At 47.7% G+C, this 20480-nt stretch overlaps 1 protein-coding gene across 2 annotated transcripts in view; it reads left to right on the top strand.

Moving 5' to 3' along the window:
- Traf2 (TNF receptor associated factor 2) overlaps positions 1-20480 on the top strand; it is a 26700-nt gene extending 6220 nt beyond the window's left edge. For both annotated transcript variants that reach the window (XM_050155067.1, XM_050155066.1), the window contains exons 2-11: positions 241-459; positions 2209-2287; positions 2590-2688; positions 8668-8829; positions 10775-10849; positions 12705-12779; positions 15225-15506; positions 15837-16014; positions 19027-19175; positions 19725-20480. In XM_050155067.1, the coding sequence (XP_050011024.1) occupies positions 272-459; positions 2209-2287; positions 2590-2688; positions 8668-8829; positions 10775-10849; positions 12705-12779; positions 15225-15506; positions 15837-16014; positions 19027-19175; positions 19725-19943 (1506 nt within the window). In that variant the 5' untranslated portion in view covers positions 241-271 and the 3' untranslated portion in view covers positions 19944-20480. The remainder of the gene's footprint in view (positions 1-240; positions 460-2208; positions 2288-2589; positions 2689-8667; positions 8830-10774; positions 10850-12704; positions 12780-15224; positions 15507-15836; positions 16015-19026; positions 19176-19724) is intronic.

Genomic DNA, 20480 nt, shown 5'->3' with positions numbered 1-20480 from the left:
GTTCTCGTAACCGTCGGTTGTGACCCGTTTGGGGGTGGAAGACTCACGGGGTTGCCTGAGACTATTGGAAAACAGATATTTACAATTCATAACTAACAAAATTACTGTTACGAAGTAGCAACAAAAATAATTTTATGGTGTGAGGAACTATATTAAAGGGTTGAAGCACTGGGAAGGTTGAGATCCACTGCTCTAGAGGATTATTCTGAATTGAGGTGTGATGTGGTCTGTTTTCTTTAGGGCTTTGTGGTGTGTGGGGGTTAAAACTCACATGGCTGCAGCCAGTGTGACTCCCCCTGGCTCCCTAGACCTGCAGCAGCCTGGCTTCTCCAAGACCCTCCTGGGGACCAAGTTAGAAGCCAAGTACCTGTGTTCAGCGTGCAGAAACATCCTACGGAGGCCCTTCCAGGCCCAGTGTGGTCACCGCTATTGCTGCTTCTGCCTGAACAACATCCTCAGGTGTGCATGGCATGCTGCCCGAGTGGGCAGGGGCAAGTGGGTGGGTCTGATGCACTATCTAGTAGAGTGGTTGTTAGTACAAATTCTCCTTGGATTCTGGAGGCTTACCCCAAACTAAGAAGGTAAAATTTACCACTTAAAACCATTGATTGAGCTGGGTATAGTGAAACAGAATCCCAGCACTCAGGAGGCAGAAGCAGGAGGATCTCTGAGCTCAAGGCTATCCTAGTCTACAAGTGAGTTCTAGGGCTATGTAGATTTTGTCTCAAAAAAAAAAAAAAGTAAGAAAGAATTTAGAATTGATCTTAGAAAGATATGATAGCGTGTTCTTGTTTCCAGCTCTTGAGAGGTTGAGATTGGAAGCAGATGTTTGAGGTCATTCTTGGCTACATAACAAGTTCAAAATCAACCTCAGAAGTCAGAGAGATGTCTTAGTGGATGAAGGCACTTGCTACCAAACCTTGTGGCCTGAGTTTAAGCCCAATGATCCACACACAGTGAAAGGAGGGACTTCCCACATTGTCCTCTGACCTCTCCCTGAATGCCTTGGTACATGTTTACACATACAATACATTTTTTTAAAAGATTTATTTAGTTATTATGTATACAATGTTCTGTCTATATGTATGCTTACAGGCCAGAAGAGGGCACCAGATCTCATTACAGATGGCTGTGAGCTACCATGTGGTTGCTGGGAATTGAACTCAGGACCTCTGGAAGAGCAGCCAGTGCTCTTAACCTCTGAGCCATCTCTCCCACAATACATTTTAAAAATGTAATTAAAAAATTAAAATGTAACAGTGGGGTTGAGTAGAGAGATGGTGAAGTGCTTGCTGTGCAGTCATGGCTTGGGTTTGATCCCCTCCATCCATGTAAAAACTTGGGCATGGTAATATGTGTGTGTAGTGACATCATATGCCTGGAGACAGCGATAGGAGGACTCTTGAGGCTCAGTGTTTAGCCTAACCTAATCTGTGCGCTCTAGGTCCTGGTGAGAGTTCTGTCTGAAAAAAGGTGGGTGGTACCTGAGGAGGAATACCTGATATTTGACCTCGGCTTACACACACACACACACACACACACACACACACACACACACACACATGCACCTGTGTTCACACGTGATAATTCATGCACACAAATGAAAACATAGGTTATATATTATTTTTGGACATGTGAAATTAAGTATAATTCATTATTGTTGGTTTCACAGGCACAAGAAATTTTACTGTGAGGATTGTAGCTCCCTTAGGCTGCTCTGGTGGATGCATTGATGTCATGTGGGCGGGTGGCTGATGTGTACAATGTATGAAAGGCAGCAGTGCATGTGGAGAAGATAAACAGACCCATGTTTTTCTGCCATGTGTTTGGAGTGTCAGGTTTACCAGAGAGCCAATGCCTTGTTCACAAGTGAAAGAAATGAAGGCTGGAGTTGAGGCTCAGCGATAAAACACTTACCTACCTGGCATTCGCAAAGCCATGCTTTGGTCCCTGAAGTCACAAATTCAAAAAGAAAAAAGGAAGAAATGAGTTGGCTTTGCAAGTTCAAGCCCCGATACCCTTTTCTGCATTTGAATCTTCTCATTTGTAGTTTTTGAAATATCGTGCAGTTGACATACTTGTGATCAAAGATGAGAAAAATTACGAATGACTGGTGTGGAGCTGGATTGCGGGCTGAGCCAACGGTGCTCAGTTAATTTCTGCAGCAAATTTTGCAGTGGGATTTTCTGTTTCCTTTGTTACCACTAGCTCTGGGCCTCAGAATTGTGCTGCCTGTGTCCACGAAGGCCTGTATGAAGAAGGCATTTCTGTTTTAGAGAGTAGTTCGGTAAGTACACTGTATTGAGTTAAACAAGTCAAAACGAACAGAAAATATTTAGAAATTTTGTTTAGTAACATTGGTAACAGAATGAGAAGTTGGGAGTTAGGAGTGGCCTCTCATGATTGGTTTGGGGTGGAAAGATTGGGAAGCAGAAGCATGGCTTAGCTGGTCCTTTGTTATCTTCTGCTCCGTGTGCTGACTCAGGAGAATGGCACAGGTTGTTTTGGGTAGGGTCTCTGATCTAGATGTTGCTTCATAGGCAGTAGGGTGCTGGGAGAAGGTATAACCCAAGAATGTTTCTGTTCCAGGCTTTTCCAGATAATGCTGCCCGCAGGGAGGTGGAGAGTCTGCCAGCTGTCTGTCCCAATGATGGGTGCACCTGGAAGGGAACCTTGAAAGAATATGAGGTAGAAAGACATTTCTGTTTTGGTCTGGTGGCTGAAATCTCCAGCAGTGGACTTTGGGGAATTCTACTCCACAAACATTTTTTTAAAACGATTTGTTTATTTGTATTTTATATGCATTTGTGTTTTGCTGGCATGTGTGTCTGTGTGAGAGTATTGACTACTGGAGCTGCAGATAGCTGTGAGCTGCAATGTGGGTGCTGGGAATTGCAACTGGGTCCTCTGGAAGAGCAGTCAGTGCTCTTAACCTCTGAGCCATCTCTCCAACCCTACAAAACAGTTCTTATGGAAGCTGTTCTCTACTCCTGCTGGGACTGGCCTGGCTAATGGATGTGAAAAAAGCATTGCTCCTTAGAAAGTGTCCCTTTCTGAGAGTAAGCTGCTACATGACTGCAATCCCAACACTTTGGAAGCTGAGGCAGGAGAATCATGAGTTCAGGATTTATTTGGCCTACCTAGTGAACCTTTGTGGTTTTTTTGTTTGTTTTTGTTTTTTGAGATGGTTTCTCTGTAGCTTTGGAGCCTGTCCTGGAACTAGGTCTTGTAGCCCGGGCTGGCCTCGACTCACAGAGATCCGCCTACCTCTTCCTCCCTAGTGCTGGGATTAAAGCCGTGCGCCACCACTTCCCGGCTTTTATTTTATCTCTTTGTTTTATTTTATTTTATTTTATTTATTTTTTTTTTGTTTTTGTTTTTGTTTTGTTTTTCGAGACAGGGTTTCTCTGTGGCTTTGGAGCCTGTCCTGGAACTAGCTCTGTAGACCAGGCTGGTCCGAACTCACAGAGATCCGCCTGCCTCTGCCTCCCGAGTGCTGGGATTAAAGGCGTGCGCCACCACCGCCCGGCTTTATTTTATTTTTTAAGAGCACCTTTTCTGAAACCCAAATAGTGCAGCATAGGCCTATACCATAGAGTTTGTTTCTTCTTTCCATGTCTCAAGTTCCTACCCTACCCCAGAGGTACAGGAGATTTGTAGCTACCTTAGGTAAGGAGCTAGTGCCATGTTGGCCTTGGTAACATCACATTTGCTTAGGTTGCAGATCTCTAATTCTTTGTTGGAAACTGCAGCTTCTAAGGTCAGGGAGTTTCTGTGTTGTATATCATACCCACAAGGTTTTCTTCTTGTTACTTGTTTTCTGGGTTTGTTGGTTTTTGTTTTGTTTTTGTTTTTTTGAGACAGGATCTTTCTCTGTAGCCCTGGTTGTCCTGGAATTCACAGAGATCCACCTGCCTCCTGAGTACTAGGATTAAAGGTGTTCACTATCATGGCTAACTCATAAGGGTTCTCTTGTTTTGATTTGTGTTGACACTGGAAATTGTTCAAGTACTGGGTATATTTGTTATGTGGTCATGGAAAGACATCTAAAAGACAGTGGCAGAGGAGGTATACGGACAGTGTGGTGTAGTGGGATATTAGTGTGAGCCCCACGTCACCTTTACGCATCTTCAGTTAACCCTGCATCACAGAGACCAGGTGATTAGGAGGCCACTGGGGTCTACCAAGTTACTCACTGTCCTTTGTTGGCTCAGACAACAACCTCCAAAAAGGCTTTGTCTCAGCTAGACATGGTTAGGTACACCTATAATCCCAGTTCTTGGGAGGCAGAGACAGGAGGACCATATGAATTCAGGGGTAGCCTGGGCTGCTTAGTGAGACCTCGTCTCTTTTGCGCTCTGCCATGTGTGTATGGCTACATGTCCCATGTCCTGTGGACTGATGACACTTTGGGTTTCATTTTGCTAGCTGAGCAGTTTGGGCTTCACTTGGGTGAGCAAGAAGCTGTAGTATTCTTTTCTAGCATGGTGTCAGGGCCTGGTGAGGAGCCATAGTCTCAGTATATCCTTAAAGTGAAATGCCTAGGGCTGTCTCGGAAAGAGATGGCCCCGAGGAAAGTCGGGAGGATGCAGGAGAATGTTGGTGTAGGGAATGAGGACCCTATGTAACATTTTGCTCTTGTGGATGTTTGAGAGACCCCTGGGGCAGGTGGAAAAATAGTTCCCAGCCCTGTTAGGCTCTAGATTCCTCTGGGATTTCTGTGGCCTCCAGGCCTGTGGTAATCGAGGTCAGTGGCTGTGTGGGCCTCTGACTGATGGTTAGGGACTGCAGCCAGGCTATGGGCTTGGTGCCATGTGGCTTTGCAGGCATGCAGGCTGGAAAGTCCCTGGCTGCACCCTTCGAGAGGTCTGGAAAGTCCCTGAGATGAGTTGGGTTTGGTCACGTGGGAGCGCAGGCACAGCTCTGTCTTAGCTGATTTTATTGATAAAAGCGTCTCACTGGTGGGCAAATGTCACAAGTCAGGACAGAAATTATCTACTGTGTGTAGTCATCTTTTCTTGATTTTCTTACTGGAAACTAAGGTTGTGACAACAACATTTGTCTTATGGTTTGAATTATTTAAAATGTCTGGAAAGTTGGAGAAAAATCCTGCTTAGTCTTAGCTTTGTTTTTCCATTATGGTGATGCCTGTCGTTCTGAAAACGGACCGACAGCCCTGTTAAAATATGCTATCTCAGAGGCAAGGCGTGCACTGCATACCTGTTTTCCCTCACAAGGGAAGACAAAGGCAAAGCAAGCCTGGTGTCTGTGTCGTAAGTTCCAGACCAACCAGGACTACAAATACTCAGGAGCACCTGGCACTGGGGGGCAGATCTCTAGTGTCCATGGCCATTGTATTTTCTTTTCTTTTTAATCTTTTTATGTGTTTTATCTGCATGTGTGTATGTACATACACCACATGTGTGCCTCGTGCTCAGAGAGAAACCAAAAGGTGGCACTGGGTCTCCTAGTACTGGAGTTAAGATTGGTTGTGAGCCCCCTGTGTATTCTGGGGATTGGACCTGAGTCCTCTGTAAGAGCAGCAAGTGCTCCTAACTGGAGTTGTCTCTCCAGCCCACAATTATGTGTTCTTATGAAATTCAGTTATAGTCAGATGGTGGTGGCACACTCCTTTAATCCCAGCACTTAGGAGGCAGAGGCAGGCGGGTCTCTGTGAGTTTGAGGCCAGCCTGGTCTACAGAATAAGTCCCAGGACAGCCAGAGCTACACAGAGAAACCCTGTCTTAAAAAAACAGCAAAACAAACAAATAAAAACCTGAAGAAAAAAAAAATCAGTATTGTCAACTGTATCTGTTTAAAATGTTCAATTTGAATTCTGGTTGAGTAAATACTGATGTATTTTGATTGTGTCTGCCAGGACTGGTGGGGAAACAGAGCTTTGTCCTTGTTGCCTGAGTGTGTTGGGGACAAGTGTATCTTCTGCCTATGACTCTTTGAGCTCAAGACCTGAGGACCAGCATTTGGCACCTGGTCCCCCTCCAGAACCCATCTAAAAAAGTCAGGGATGGCAGCATACTCCTGTCATCTCAGTGTTGGGGAAGCAGAGACAGTAGGCTCCCCGGGTTTGGGGACTGACCAGCATAGATTAATCAGTGAGCTCCAACCCAGGTCATTTTCAGGACCTGAAGTCAGCTGGGAATTGAAGCACCCATGCAGGGCATTGAACCCAGGGCCATGAACATAAAAAGCACATACTGGGCCGGGAGGTGCTGGCACATGACTTTCATCCCAGCACTCAGAGGCAGAGGTAGGCGGGTCTTTGTAGTCTTCAGAGTGAGTTCCAGGACAGCCAGGGCTGTTAAGACAGAGAAACCCTGTCTCGAAAAAGAAAAAGGAAAAAAAAAAAAAAAAGCACATACTCTACCATTCCTACATTCTCAGCCCAGGGGAAAAGTTTTATTGAAATTTGTCGGGATCAGAGGTTCAAGGCCATCCTCAGCTACATAGAAAGTTTGTGGTCAAGAACAAATTGCTTAAGATCCTATCTCAAAAACATAGAGCAACTTTGAGCAGTGGGCTGAGAGGCAAGTCAGTGCTGGGCTCCCGGTGCCCACCAGGCTCTCAGCTGTCTCGCCACCCTTGTTCCCATGGGGATTGTGTCAAAGCAAGTCTAAGCTACCTTGTCATTTCTTAATTTCTTTTCTAATATAGAGGGTTGAATCCAGGACTGTGTGCATTCTAGGCTTTCTACTCCCATGTGTACAGCTTTGAGTATTTTGTGTGAATGGGTGTGTATGTACATGTGGCTGCACAGAGGTCAGCCTTGGGTGTTGTTCCTCAGGAGCTGCCTTCTTTATTTGAGAAATGGTTTCTTACTGACCTGGAGCTCACCAGTGAGTCTAGGCCGGCTAGCCGTCTTACCTCAGGTCCCTTTATCTTTGTTTTCCCAACATTGGGGTTACAGGAGTACGCTGCTCTATTTGGCCTTTTTTTATGTGGAGTTTGGGGTCAGAACTCAGGTTTCTGTGTTTGGGTGACAAGTGCTTTATCAACTGAGCCATTTCCCTAACCCTAAGTCCTATAGAGCCTCTTAGCTAAATTGTAGTCCCTCTTTTTGCTTGTTTTTATAAGCAGGAGTTATGGGAGTTATGGGCACACAACACATCTGTGTTCCTGTGTGTCCTGTTGTGGGGGTTGCCCAGCTTTCAGACCTAGCATGCCTTTCCTTGTCTAGAATCCCACCTCTTTCTGGGGTTTGAATGAGGGCTCCTCACCCCTGTCCTCTCAGAGAGCCTCCTTCAGAGTTGTTTGGATGACTCTGAGCTGCAGCCTTCATCTTGATGACCTGGCTGATGGTTCTTCTGCCCTGCTCTGGACTTGCCTTCAGCCTCAGGAACTTAACCTCTTGTCTGTTAACCTTCTCCTGGCAGTTTTCCTCTTGTTTCTTCTACTTTAAAGCCTCTCTGAGCTCAGTGAGATGAGCCAGGTCCAGGGGGGCGAGTCCATAGTGGGGGCAGTGGGTGAAGGTTTCCAGAGGCGGTGGTGTCTATTAATGGAGAGTGAGTTAGCGTTTAGAAAGATAGTTTTATGAATGAATAGTGGAGGCTGCATAGTATGGAGTATGCTTCCTGTACTGACCTACGTGCTCAACATAGGGTCTCAATGTGTGTGGTTGGCACACATCTTTAATCCCAACACTTGGGAGGCAGAGGCAAGTGGATCTCTTGAATTTGAGGCCAGCCTGATCTAAGGAGCCAGTTCTAGGACAGCCAAGTCTACACAGAGAAAACCTGTCTCAACCTGCATCCTCCCTGGGGAAAAAAAAAGCAGGAAGGGAAAACAAAATGATAGCTTAGACAACCTCTAATGCTATGTTCTCTGGTAGCTGTGTGTCTTAGTGTTGCAAAGAGACAGCATGACCAAGGCAACTCTTATAAGGAAAGCATTTAACTGGGGACTTGCTCATTGCCCTGTCTCTCCTGGTTTATAGGTAGGATGTCCCTGTATTACTGCTCTTTGGTCGACTGGGAGGCACAGTGCATCTATGTCATGGTTTGCTCCTGTTCAGTGTGCTGGGCTGGGGTCCAGGGTAGTCTCTTGTGGATCAGTTTGGCGCCTCACAGCATAGATCTCAGGTGTACATCCTGTACATTGATACATTGATAACAGCTGGCTCTAGGCTGGCTTTCCAACATCTTGGCCTGGCCATTTATGTGGTGCATTACGCCTTCGCTAGGTAGCCATGCCCAGAGCTGCAGGTATGGGAGCCATGCAGCTACCTTCACTCTCTCTCTCTTCTATATCTTTTGTCTCCCAGCTCCACTGTAACAGTGACGAGGTCAGAACTGGCAAGATCTGCAGCATGGCCCCGCTGTGTGTTTGTCTTTATACTGGAGAACAATGTACTTACTTAGTTGGGAACTGACACGGGGAGGGGTGGGTGTCATGGGTGTATAGTTGAAGAAGAAAGTGTCCTTGGGGTACCACCCACACAGACCAGCTGCAATGGAGCAGCTCAGTCTAGTTCAGCTAGGAGTCAGCATCCCTGGTTTCCGAAAGTGGGAAGAGGGTACACTGACCTGCGTCTGCATAGTGCGTGATCTTGAGGAGGTGGGCAGGATAACATGGAACTCCAAGCAACTTGCACGTGCAGCGGCTACCTGCAGGGTCTGCATACTATCTTCATATACCTCCTTTTGTTGCCAGAGCTACCATGAAGGACAGTGCCCGTTCCTGCTTACCGAGTGTCCTGCATGTAAAGGCCTGATCCGCCTCAGCGAGAAGGAGCATCACACTGAGCAGGAATGCCCCAAAAGGAGCCTGAGCTGCCAGCACTGCAGGGCACCCTGTAGCCGTGAAGACCTGGAGGTGCGCTGGGCGGGTACAGCCTGGGTGGCAGTGTCTATAACATGGGCATTCAGCTAGAGTTTGCTGCCATGGTTGGAGTTTGCTTAGCTTCTTTATACTGGTTTCCATGGTGCCATGGGGGTTAGAAGGTTCTTGGTGGGACCTTGCTTCGGTATGTAATTACAGTAAAGAGTACTTGTTGCTCTTCTAAAGGACCTGGGTTCAGTTCACAGCACCCACATGATGACTCAGTAATCCATAACACCAGTTCCAGGGATCCAATGCCCTTTTCTGACTTATGTGGGCACCAGGCAAGCATATGGTTTACCAGACAAAACACTCATACATATAAAATAAATAAATCTAGAATTATATACATGTATATTTTGAGACAGGTTCTCATCTGTAGCACTGGCTGGACTGGAACCTGCTATGTAGACCAGGCTCAAACTCGCAGATCCTCCTGACTCTCTCAGGTGCTGGGATTAGTGGCTTGTGCCACCATACAGGACTGAAAAAATTTGCAAGTACTTTTCTTGTTTTGTTTGTTTTTCAAGACAGGTTTCTCTGGGTAACCCTGGCTGTTCTAGAACTTGCTCTGTGGACCAGGCTGGCCTCGAACTCAGAGATCTGCCTGCCTCTACTTCCCAAGTGCTGAGATTAAAGGCGTGAGCCACCACTGCCTGGCTATTTTCAAGTGTTTACAATTGAGTGTGGTAACTCATAATCCCAGTACTCAGGACCCCACCTCCCTCAAACAACAAGAAAAATGTCTCATTTGAGAAAAGTTGAAGCACAGCAGGTAGAGGAAACAGCACTGTGATCTACCAGCTTTGTGTCACTCTCCATCAGCAAGTCTGGACTGTCATTCCATCTGCGGAGTTCAGGGTTATTATCAGTAACAGTTTGCCATGGCTTTCACCAGGGCCTGAGATAATCTCTTTCCAAAGACAGAAGGTTTATCTTGATTTTGGAGTATATGATAGGAGCCAGTGGTGGTGGTGCACACCTTTAATCTCAGCACTCAGAAGGCAGAGGCAGGCGGATCTCTGTTCGAGGCCAGCTTGGTCTATAAGAGCTAGTTCTAGGACAGGCATCAAAGCTACACAAAGAAACCCTGTTTCGAAAAATAAAAAAAAATAAAAAAAAAAAGAGAAGAAGAAGAAATAAAAAAAAAAAAAGAGTAAGGGACTCAGAGTTCAAGGCCAGCCTGATCTACAAGAGCTAGTTCCAGGACAGACTCCAAAGCTACAGAGAAACCTGTCTCGAAAAACCAAACAAAAGAAAGAGTAAGGGACTCAGTGTCCCCTTTGAGGGCATGTTCCCAATGGCCCTAGAATCTTCATTTGGCCACACCTTTTGGATTACATCACATGCACACCTATGCTAGGGACTAAGCCTTCAGTGTAGAGATCTTTGGGGATCACTCCAAGGCAGAACATATCTATAATTTAACAATATTTGCTCTGTCACTTTCTTGCTTGTCCACATTCCCACTGTGAGACCGATCACTCCTGTTGGAGTCAGGGTCATCAGTATCTCTTTTTCCAGGCCTTTCTCAGCTGCCTGCTGTTATTGCTCTCCACTCCTGGGTGTTGGCACTCTGTTCCTCTGTTGTATGATCAGGACAGACATCATCTGATGTTGGGCACTCTGTAGTAGCATATCAAGGTCTCTCTAAAAGATAATCTGGCTGTGCTCTGGGGCCGCGTGAGAATAGTATAGTCTGGTTCTGTGAAAGTCCTGCACAGCCATTTCAGTCTCTACATAGACCCCTTGTTCTCTTCTTTCTTGTGTTCTCTGGAGGCTATAGAGGAAGTAGAAAGTCCTGCAGTCTGAATTTGCATCGGTATCCTCCTGGATGCTGGCTGTTGTCTTGAGCACGCCATGTGTCCCCGTCCCCCTCTCCTTCACTGCTCTGTCCTGGTGTTGGCATCCCCGTCTAATGTTTCTGTTTTTCTTTAAGGCGCACTATGAGGTCTGCCCTAAGTTCCCCTTAACCTGTGATGGCTGTGGCAAGAAGAAGATCTCTCGGGAGAAGGTAAAGCGACCCCTTCCATCTTCTAAAGCCCATAGGTGCTAGACCTGATGGTCAGTGGTGAAGGTCTGTCATTCGGGATAGTCTGTGGCCTGCTGCCCAAAGGGAGAATAGCCGCAAAGTGAGACTTACTTGCTATCACCTGAATGTGCATGTTCTGGGGCATAGTGACTAGTCCTTCAAAGTTCATTTGGATTTTTTGTTTGTTTGTTTGTTTATTTATTTTGAGATAGGGTCTCATTATATATCCCTGAGTGCCTAGAATTTGCTATGTGGACAAGGCTGGCCTTAAAGTCATGGATTTGCCTTAAAGGCACATTTCACCCTGTCTGGCATTCCCCTACTCCCATCCCTACCAGGGTTCCTGGTAGCCCTGGTTGGCCTGGAACTTATGTGTAACCAAGGATAACCTTGAATTCCTGATCCTCCTGCCTCCAACTCCCAAGTGCTAGGATTGTAGGTATACACACACAGTCGTGGTTTGTGTTGTTATGGTTGGCAGGTTTCTTTTTGGGAATGGGGGACATGTAGTGTTGGGGTTGGATTCAGGGCTTCATGCTTACCAAGCAAACTTTCTACCATTGAGCTGGGCTTCCTTCTTGTTGACAAAAAAAAAATATACCGCTCACCACCAGGAAATAAGTAGTTTATTTTTTAATTAAATACAAATGACCATGGCCCAAGGACCCCACATAATAAGATTTTTGGTGTATAGCCCTAGCTGGAACTCATTCTGTAACCAAGCTGTTTTAGAACTCACAGATCCACCTGCCTCTGCCTCACAAGTGTTGGGATTAAAGGTGTGCTCCACAATGCCTGGCTTATTATTATTTTTAAATGATGTATTTATGTTTATTTCATGTGCATTGGTGTTTTACCTGTGTGTGTGTGTATATATATATACATATACATACATACACACACATATATGTTTGAGGGCTTCAGATCCCCTGAAACTGGAGTTACAGACAGTTGTGAGTCGCCATGTGGGTGCTGGGAATTGAACCCAGGCCCTCTGAAAAATCAGCCAGTGCTCTCAACCTCTGAGCCATCTCCAACCTCCTCCACTCTCTTTTTTTTTTTTTTTAAGTTGAGTTTTCACAGGGCAAGCCTGACCATGCTTGCTGCCTAGAATGGTAGATTAAAAAAAAAAAAAATGACTTCTTACCCTCACTGGATCTCAAAGAGGTGGTCTTTCTCCTGCCCTTGCCAGACACGTGGCCTTGGTCGCGTGTGAGATGTTTGTGTTCAGTGGAGTGTGTGCTTAGGTTTCATGTGTTCATCACAACACAACATGTTATGTGCCCCTCCATAACACAAAGGACTGGCCTGTTTTTACGCTCTATGCTTGTGAATCTGAATGTTCTATCTGAGGCCCAGGTATTCAATATTGTCTACTCCCAAGACTGACTGAAGTGCTGGGCGGTGCTGGCGCACACCTTTAATCCCAGGAGAGGCAGGCGGATCTCTGTGAGTTCAAGGCCAGCCAGGTCTAACAAGAACTAGTTCCAGGACAGCTAGGATTGTTACTTAGAGAAACCCTGTCTCAAAAAAAAAAAAAAAAACCTGACAGACATAACAGCTGGCTTGCTTTCTGTGTGGCATGGATCTGACCCAAAACCAGGAGGTAGACTTTTCCACAGCAGTCCTGAAATGTCTGCTTCCCAATGATTGACAGTGGAAGTGGCTTGTTTTATCTTAATCTTGCATGACAATGAGAAGGCCCATAGGGTGCAACTAGTGGTTTCTTTTGTTAATTCTGACTTGATCAGTACATTAAGCAAATGGCCCAAGTGAGGTAGGGAAGACCCTTAGTAATGACAGTGACGCTGGTAACTTTATCCTCCTGATCCTTCAGTTTCAGGACCATGTTAGAGCATGCAGCAAGTGTCGGGTTCCCTGCAGATTCCACACCGTGGGCTGTCCTGAGATGGTAAGCCAGGAGTCTGCTGTTAGGGGCTGGGGCCTGGCTGGGTCTTTCTGTTATGCTAACCTGTCTCCAGCTTTGGCTCCTCCAAGGTTCCTCAGCCTCTCTGGTATCTCCCCTGGCCATCTCTCAGTAATCCTTCTTCCTGCCCTCAGGTGTCCAGGCTTACTCCATGGAAATCTCTAGGTGGCTTTGATCACTACCTATCTCTGAGAGTACCTAAATACATATGCTTCTGACTTCTCGAGCCTCCTACGGTATCTGATGGATACCTTAGAGTACACCTTGACCTTCTAGCTCCTTGTTCTCCACCCTCTTCCCATCTTTCCCAGGGGGGAAAAAAGCACATTGATTACTCAGTTGTCTAGCTAAAGCCCCAGTGCTCATGGTCTGCAAGATCCTTTTCTTGTCTTGTATTCACATAAATAATAATAAATCCTTGGCTGTTGGCAGATGACTCCTGTCCCTTGAAGTCCTGTTTTGTTACTTCATCTCCTGCCTGGAGACAGGCTTCCTATGTTGGTCGGGCACCTTCTGACCACTCTGCTGCTCTGATCTGTTAAAGTAAAAGCAAGATATGACCCTCATGTGGCCTCACCAAAATTTGATTCACGGTTACCATGGTCTCTCTCTCCCAAGACCGCTGGTCTCTGCCCTGGTCACTGACCTTGCTGTCCTTGAAGAAGCTGACTTCCCCCCACTCCCTATTCCCCCGTTGCTTTGCTATGTTTCTGGTGATTCCTTCTGGTCTCCGCAGGTCCCTGTCCTCATGTGCCCCTTCTCTGTTCATGTAGACCTGCCCCCTCCCTCATTTTCATCCTGCACAAGCTATTTCTCCATTTATTGTCCCTCTTTATCTGTACAATGGGAGCCCCTGGACATTATTTCCCATCGTGACTCATGACCATGTGCTGGTCCACAGAGGTCCTGTAGGGTGTGTACATTAGGGGTAAGAGAAGGCAAGCTGAGGATGTGGTGTCTGGTGACACAGCATCTCTCTCCTCTTCTATTGGAGGTGGGGATAGTTGCTACCTCCATTTCAAAACAACTGAGTTCCCTGCAGAAGGTAGTTGAGAAGCTACCCAGAAGCCGAGCTGCTGTCACCTCGGTCCTGGGCTTTTTCAGTTCATAGGGTGCTCCAGTTAAGCTCTAGCGTTGTGTGACCTTGCTGGCCCCTGCAGGAGAAGCTACTGAGCAGATGGCATGTCCTTTTGTGTTCATCTTAGTTCCAGCAGCCGCCTGCCCTGTGAGGTGCACATGCGTTTCCTGCTGGGCCTCCTGTTACTGGGGGCTCGGGTGTCTTGGTGTCTTTTTACTTATGTTTTGTAAATATTTTTATTACATTTATTTTGTTTGCTTGTGTGTAAGCCCTGGTATCCATGTGAAACCGTGGACAGCTTTCAGAGTTGGTTCTGTCCTTCCAGCATATGAGGCTTGGTGACAGCACAGGTTCATGCTACGCCATCTTGCCAGCCTTGGTTTTTAGGTTGGATTTGGTTTTTGATTTTTGATGTTTTGTTTTTGTTTTTGTTTTTGAAACAGATTTTTACTATATAGCCCAGGCTGATCTTTTTTGTTTTTTGGTTTTTTTTTTAATATTTATTTCTTTATTATGTATACAATAGTCTGTCTGCAGGCCAGAAGAGGGCACCAGACCTCATTACAGATGGTTGTGAGCCACCATGTGGTTGCTGGGAATTGAACTCAAGACCTTTGGAAGAGCAGGCAATGCTCTTAACCACTGAGCCATCTCTCCAGCCCCGCCCAGGCTGGTCTTAAACTTAGTATGTAGACCAGGCTGGCCTTGCACTCATAGAAATCCATCTGTCTCTGCCTCTTGAATGCTGGAATTGAAAGCATTTGCCTCTGTGCCTTTTTATTTTTCTTAATTAGCACACAGTGTAATGATATTATTGTAATTTTGAAATCTAACTTTTCAAAATTGTTTACACAAAGGGCTAGAGAGATGGCTCAGCGGTTAAGAACACTAGCTGCTCTTCCAGAGGACCTGGGTTCAGTTCCTGGCACCTACATGGCAGCTCACAACTATTGTAGCTTCAATTGCAGGGGATCAGACATCATCACACAGACATATATGCAGACAAAACACTAATATGCACAAAATAAAAATAAGTACATCACTTTAAAAAATTGTGTGCACAAGTTTGAAAATATTTAGTTGTTTCTTAGTTACTTTTTTTTAATTGTTGTGTAATGACACCATGACCAAGGCAACTTTTAGAAGAGTTTATTTGGGACTTAACAGTTTCAGAAGGATAGAGTTCATGACTACAGTGGGGGGGGGGGCAGCATGGCATCAGGCAGGCAGGTGCTGGAGCAGTAGCTTAGAGCGTCTATCTCGAGATAACAACCACATGTCCCTCAGTGCAGTGTGGCCACGGTGCCGCACCACCTGGGCTGGTTCTGTACAAACACTGTCCTGTCCCGCAGGTGGAGACTGAAGAGCTGCAGGATCACGAGGTGCAGAGGCTGCGGGAACACCTGGCCCTGTTGCTGAACTCATTCCTGGAGTCCCCAGCCTCACAGGGAAGCCAAAGCCAGGTGGGGCCAGAGCTGCTGCAGCGGTGCCACACCTTGGAACAGAAGACGGCCACCTTCGAGAACATTGTCTGTGTCCTGAACCGGGAGGTGGAGAGGGTGGCAGTGACTGCAGAGGCGTGTAGCCGGCAGCACCGGCTAGACCAGGACAAGATAGAGGCCCTGAGTAACAAGGTTTGTGCCTAGCGGGGATAGCAAGTTCTGCATCTCTGGAGCCTGTACAGCATGGACGTTAGACTCAGCCACAGGGTTTGATGGGCTAGCAAGGCCTAGGAGGACATAGCATCGGTGATACAGTGTGCTGGGTTGGTGAAGCTTCTGGGTACATGTAGTGAGGTGGAACGTGTACCTCTACCTCACATTTAGTATATAGCTCTTGGGGACAGAAAAGACTCCAGAGACTTGCAAAAGCTTGTAGTGTGGGAAATGGGAGTTCAGGGTGCATAGAATATAGCAGTTAGGTCCCTGCCTTCTTATCAAAGTTAAGTGATCTCTGCTCTGCAGGTGCAGCAACTAGAGAGGAGCATTGGCCTCAAGGACCTGGCCATGGCCGACCTGGAGCAGAAGGTCTCAGAGTTGGAAGCATCCACCTATGATGGAGTCTTCATCTGGAAGATCTCAGACTTTGCCAGAAAGCGCCAGGAAGCTGTAGCTGGCCGTACACCCGCCATCTTCTCCCCAGGTGCCATTTGTGGTCTTCCCGTCTGCTTCAGAGGCTGTATGGAATGGTTCTCTGGCTGGGGCAGGGCACATACTCAGCTGGCACCAGGAGTGTCTGCATCTTCTTGAGAAGCAAATTGGGCAACATACCCTACTCAGTTGGGAGTCTATAGGTATGAGGAGCTGTTGGGTGCCAGGATATATGTGTATAGAGTATGTCCCTTGTCACCTACAGATGAGTGGGGTGGCTTTTGGGTGAATAAGGAAAGACAGACCTTTCCAAGCAGGGCCATGGCTCCAAACTTGCCTGACTCCCAGTTTCAGGTTTGGTATTTGCTGCAAGCAGGAAGCCTGTGAGGATGTTCCTCACTCTCCTTTCTCATATCCACCTACAGGGTCTTTGTAGGGTGCTCTTCTCCTTAGGGTACCACTGGGTACCTTAGGGTACCAGGTGTGTTCCTGCAGGGTACAGTTTGCTTCCCTTGTGCTCCTTTCTTTGCACTCTGACCATGCCACTGTGCCTGCCTTGCTCTGTTTTTCACAGTTCCCCTGTGTGTCCCTAGAGGTGCCCATAGACCGTGTGATGGCCCAGGCCTTTGTCTTTGTCCCTTATTCGTATCTTCTTCCTGCTCAGCCACTTACTTCATAATGTCGTCACCTGTCGGAACTCAGCCTGCACATACTTCATCTTACAAAACTGCTACTGTAGTAGAGGTTCTGGGATCAAGGCTGGGGCCTTGGGAGACCCTCTCCTACTGTATTAGCCTTGACACTCGCCGGGCGTTCCTGCCCTTGCTGCAGAAGACTGAGCACCGCACTCAGCTCTGCAGCGTGTCCTCACAGCAGTGTCAGCAAGGGCTAGAAGTAAACGAACCTAGAGACACGTGGGCAGCCTGGAGTGCCTGATACTATTTCTAGACTTGGGTAGTCTATGTTGGCAGTGTCTCTGCTTGCAGGTGATTTAGTAGGTGGTAGCCGGTGGAGTGTGCAGGCTCAGGTTACAGGAGTTCCATAGTGGTTCCATAGTGAGTATGGTAAGGGAGCCTGAGGAGCCCATGTCCTTTGCAGCAGTCTTCCTGGGGCCGTAGACAGGGAAAGCTGTCTGTGTGAAAGGTCTGCTTTGGATACGGTTGGTCACCGATGTAGCAGGCAAAGGCTACAAGGAACAGGGGAGGCAGTTTTAGCACTGCATTTGGAGCCTTGCTGCAGAGGCTTAGCTCTGGTGGGTCAGCGGAGCATGGACAGTCCTGTTGCCGTGAGGGTCACTGTAGCAGGCAGCCTTTTGGGAGCAAAGCCACCTGAATACTGTACTGTTGAGCTCTCCCTTGAGAGGATGCACTTTGACTCACAGCTCTAGAGGTTCCAGTCCAGGGTTGATCAGCCACTCTGCTTTGACATGCGGCAGCAGCCTGTGGTTACAGCTGTTCACTTTCCAGCCAGAGACCCCACTGTCTCCTTCAAGGGCACACCCTCGGGGACTGAACATCCTCTCCAGGCAGCAGCGCTGTTAACAGACAGCCATGGGGTGGGGCATTGCAGATCCACCTATAACTACAGCACGCACAGCTGCTGAGTTCTACAGTAGGCCAGTGTCAAGTGGAAACTGAAAAGCCTGATGTCTAACTTCAGAGGCAGGTCCTACCCCCAGGGCAGGGACACCAGTTTGATTTTCCTTATTTTTGTTCAGAGTTGATGGATCCACCTCACCATCAGCTGTTTACATGTTTTCTTTGCTCTTAACAGTATGTTGTGTGTCTTTCTTTTACCGTTTTTTGGTGGGTTTTTTTTTTTTTTTTTTTTTGAGGCAGGGTTTCACACTATAGCCCATAGCCAAGGTGGCCTCATATGTCTCACCCTGGCTGAACTCGTGTTGGGAGGCTTTGTCTTACACAGCCTTAACCGTGTTCTGGCTGTTTATTACCTATAGAGCGTGGTTTTCAACCTTCCTAATGCTGTGACCCTTTATGTGTTCCTCATATTGTGGTGACCCCAAACCATAAAATTAATCTTGTTACTACTTCATAATTGTAATTTTGCTATTAGGACTCATGATGGAAATATCTGATGTGTAGGATATCTGATACACTATCCCCAAAGTGGTCGCGCCCCACAGGTTGAGAACCACTACCATAGGGGCTGAGGGACATTGACTGCTGATCTGTATTCCTGCTCCTCAGATGCTTCTGCTGAGGCAGGCTTGGGTTCCTGTGGCCTGCACTCCCTTCATAGCTGTCTGAGGACCTCAGCTACTGTCTTTTTGCCACCATAGTTAATCATTGTTAATTCTAAGGGCAGAGATGCAGCAAGAAGGCTCACTGGATTTGTGAGACAGGTCTCTGGAATCCACAGTAAAAGACGTAGGAGAGGCCGGGTAGTGGTGGCACGTGCTCTTTATCCCTGTGGAGGCAGAGGTGGGTGGATCTCTGTGAGTTCGAGGTCAGCCTGGTTTACCGAGCTAGTCCAAGGCAGCTAGGACTGTTAACAGAGAAACCCTGTCTTGAAGGGGGCGGGGAAGAGTAGGAGAAGTCAAGCATTGGTGGCACAGGACGACACAAACCCTGTTCAAACAAAAAGGTGGTAGGAGAGAGCCAGATGTGGTGACGTGGGCCTTTAATCCCAGCTCTCGGGAGGCAGAAACAGGTAGAGGAGTTTGAGGCTAGCCTGATATATCTAGTAAGTTCCAGGTCTACCTAGGAAGACCTTATCTCAAAAAACCGGAAGAAGAAAAGTGCCTCTACACAGTTGTCCTTTGGCTTCTACATACATATCATGGCACGCATGCTCCTTCCTGTGGTATTGCATGTGAGCATACACGCTAGTAACGTTTCTGAAGATAGGGTAGGAGGAATTGGAGTTGGGGGCTTTCCTGAGCTGCATGGCAAAATTGTCTGGGGGCTGGGAGGTTTCTGGAGAGGAAGATCATCCCTTGATAATTCCCAAAAGCTGGAGATTACGTTTTCACGTCGCTGAGGGTGGACTGCGAGTGGACAAGCTGTGTCCTGCCCTGTCCTCACTGGCCCTTTCCGTACTTCAGCCTTCTACACAAGCAGATATGGCTACAAGATGTGTCTGCGCGTCTACCTGAATGGCGATGGCACTGGACGGGGAACGCACCTGTCTCTTTTCTTCGTGGTGATGAAAGGTCCCAATGATGCCCTCCTGCGGTGGCCTTTTAACCAGAAGGTATGAAAGCCAGGATCCTTGGGGGAATATGGGAGTGAGGTTGGGCACAGCTTCCAAATAGCCAGGTAGTCCAAGACAAAGTCTGTCCAGCCCAGGCCTGTTGGTGGTGTGACACACACACGCCCGGCTTCATGACTGACGTGTGTGAAAGTCTCCTGGGGAAGTATGCTTCAAGGGAAGGCCACACCCACAGAGCCCCTCTCTGTGGCTGTCGGAGTGAGGGTGTGTGACTGTTTAAAACCAGAGTCTGCCTTAATTAAGGAGCTGAAGCTTGCAGAGACCAGGTTGGACTGAGGACGGTCCCTTCACTCAGGGCCCAGCTCTCTCACTGGAAGCCAGTGGAGGAGGCAGAACGGGCAGTGAGGTCTAAAAGGCCCAGTGGCCTGACCAGTCCGTGGCCTGCAGTCAGCGTGGGCATGTGCTGTTCCCAGGCGGGAAGCTGGATGCACTGTGGCCAGTGTCTAGTCTACTGAGGCAGGGTAGGACTAGTGTGGGGTTTTCAGGTGACTCACGGGCACATTGTTCCCTTTCTGGATTGACTTCTCTCAGGTAACATTGATGTTGCTGGACCAGAACAACCGGGAGCATGTCATCGACGCATTCAGGCCTGATGTTACCTCATCCTCCTTCCAGAGGCCTGTCAGTGACATGAATATCGCCAGTGGCTGCCCCCTCTTCTGTCCTGTGTCCAAGATGGAAGCCAAGAATTCCTATGTGCGGGACGATGCTATCTTCATCAAAGCTATTGTGGACCTGACAGGACTCTAGCCACCCCTACTATAGCAGCTCAGTGAGGAGCTGCCACACTGGGCCAGGGCCCTGCCACACATGGGTGGGCAGGCTTGGTGCTAGTGCTGGGGGGAAGTGCCTCAGCCTAAAGCCAGTCACCATCACACGGAAAGGCAGGAACGAGCCTCCTGTTGGTCCTCAACTGGTAGACTGAGTGGATGGTCCATTCAGCTCAGGGTCCTTGTGGGACCAGCTGGTGGGGTCTTCTCGGCTTTCCAGGAGAAAAGCTCTTGCTTTTCTGTCTGGGGAAGGGAGAGGCCCTTGGGTGGGGTACTCAGAAAGAGCCTCTCTCGAGAGCTTCAGAGCTACACCAGCGGCAAGAGTGGTAGTTGGCCTTACCCACTCTTGGAAAGGAGGTAGGGGCTGCACAGGAGAAGGGCATCCACCCACAAAGCATAGCCCAGAAAAGAAGCCCTCTGAGACGTAGGCACACCGGAGAGGAGCCTGCCTGGGCTGCACAGCCCTGCTAGGTGGCCTGTACTGGGGAGAAGTGATTAAACTATTCGACGTCTATGA

This window comes from Alexandromys fortis, unplaced genomic scaffold, assembly GCF_014885135.2.
Source record: "Alexandromys fortis isolate MF-2015 unplaced genomic scaffold, M_Fortis_MF-2015_v1.1 scaffold_72, whole genome shotgun sequence".
Taxonomy (NCBI): domain Eukaryota; kingdom Metazoa; phylum Chordata; class Mammalia; order Rodentia; family Cricetidae; genus Alexandromys; species Alexandromys fortis.
The sequence above is the reverse complement of the archived record's forward strand: the minus strand, read 5'-3'. Positions and strand labels throughout refer to the sequence as shown.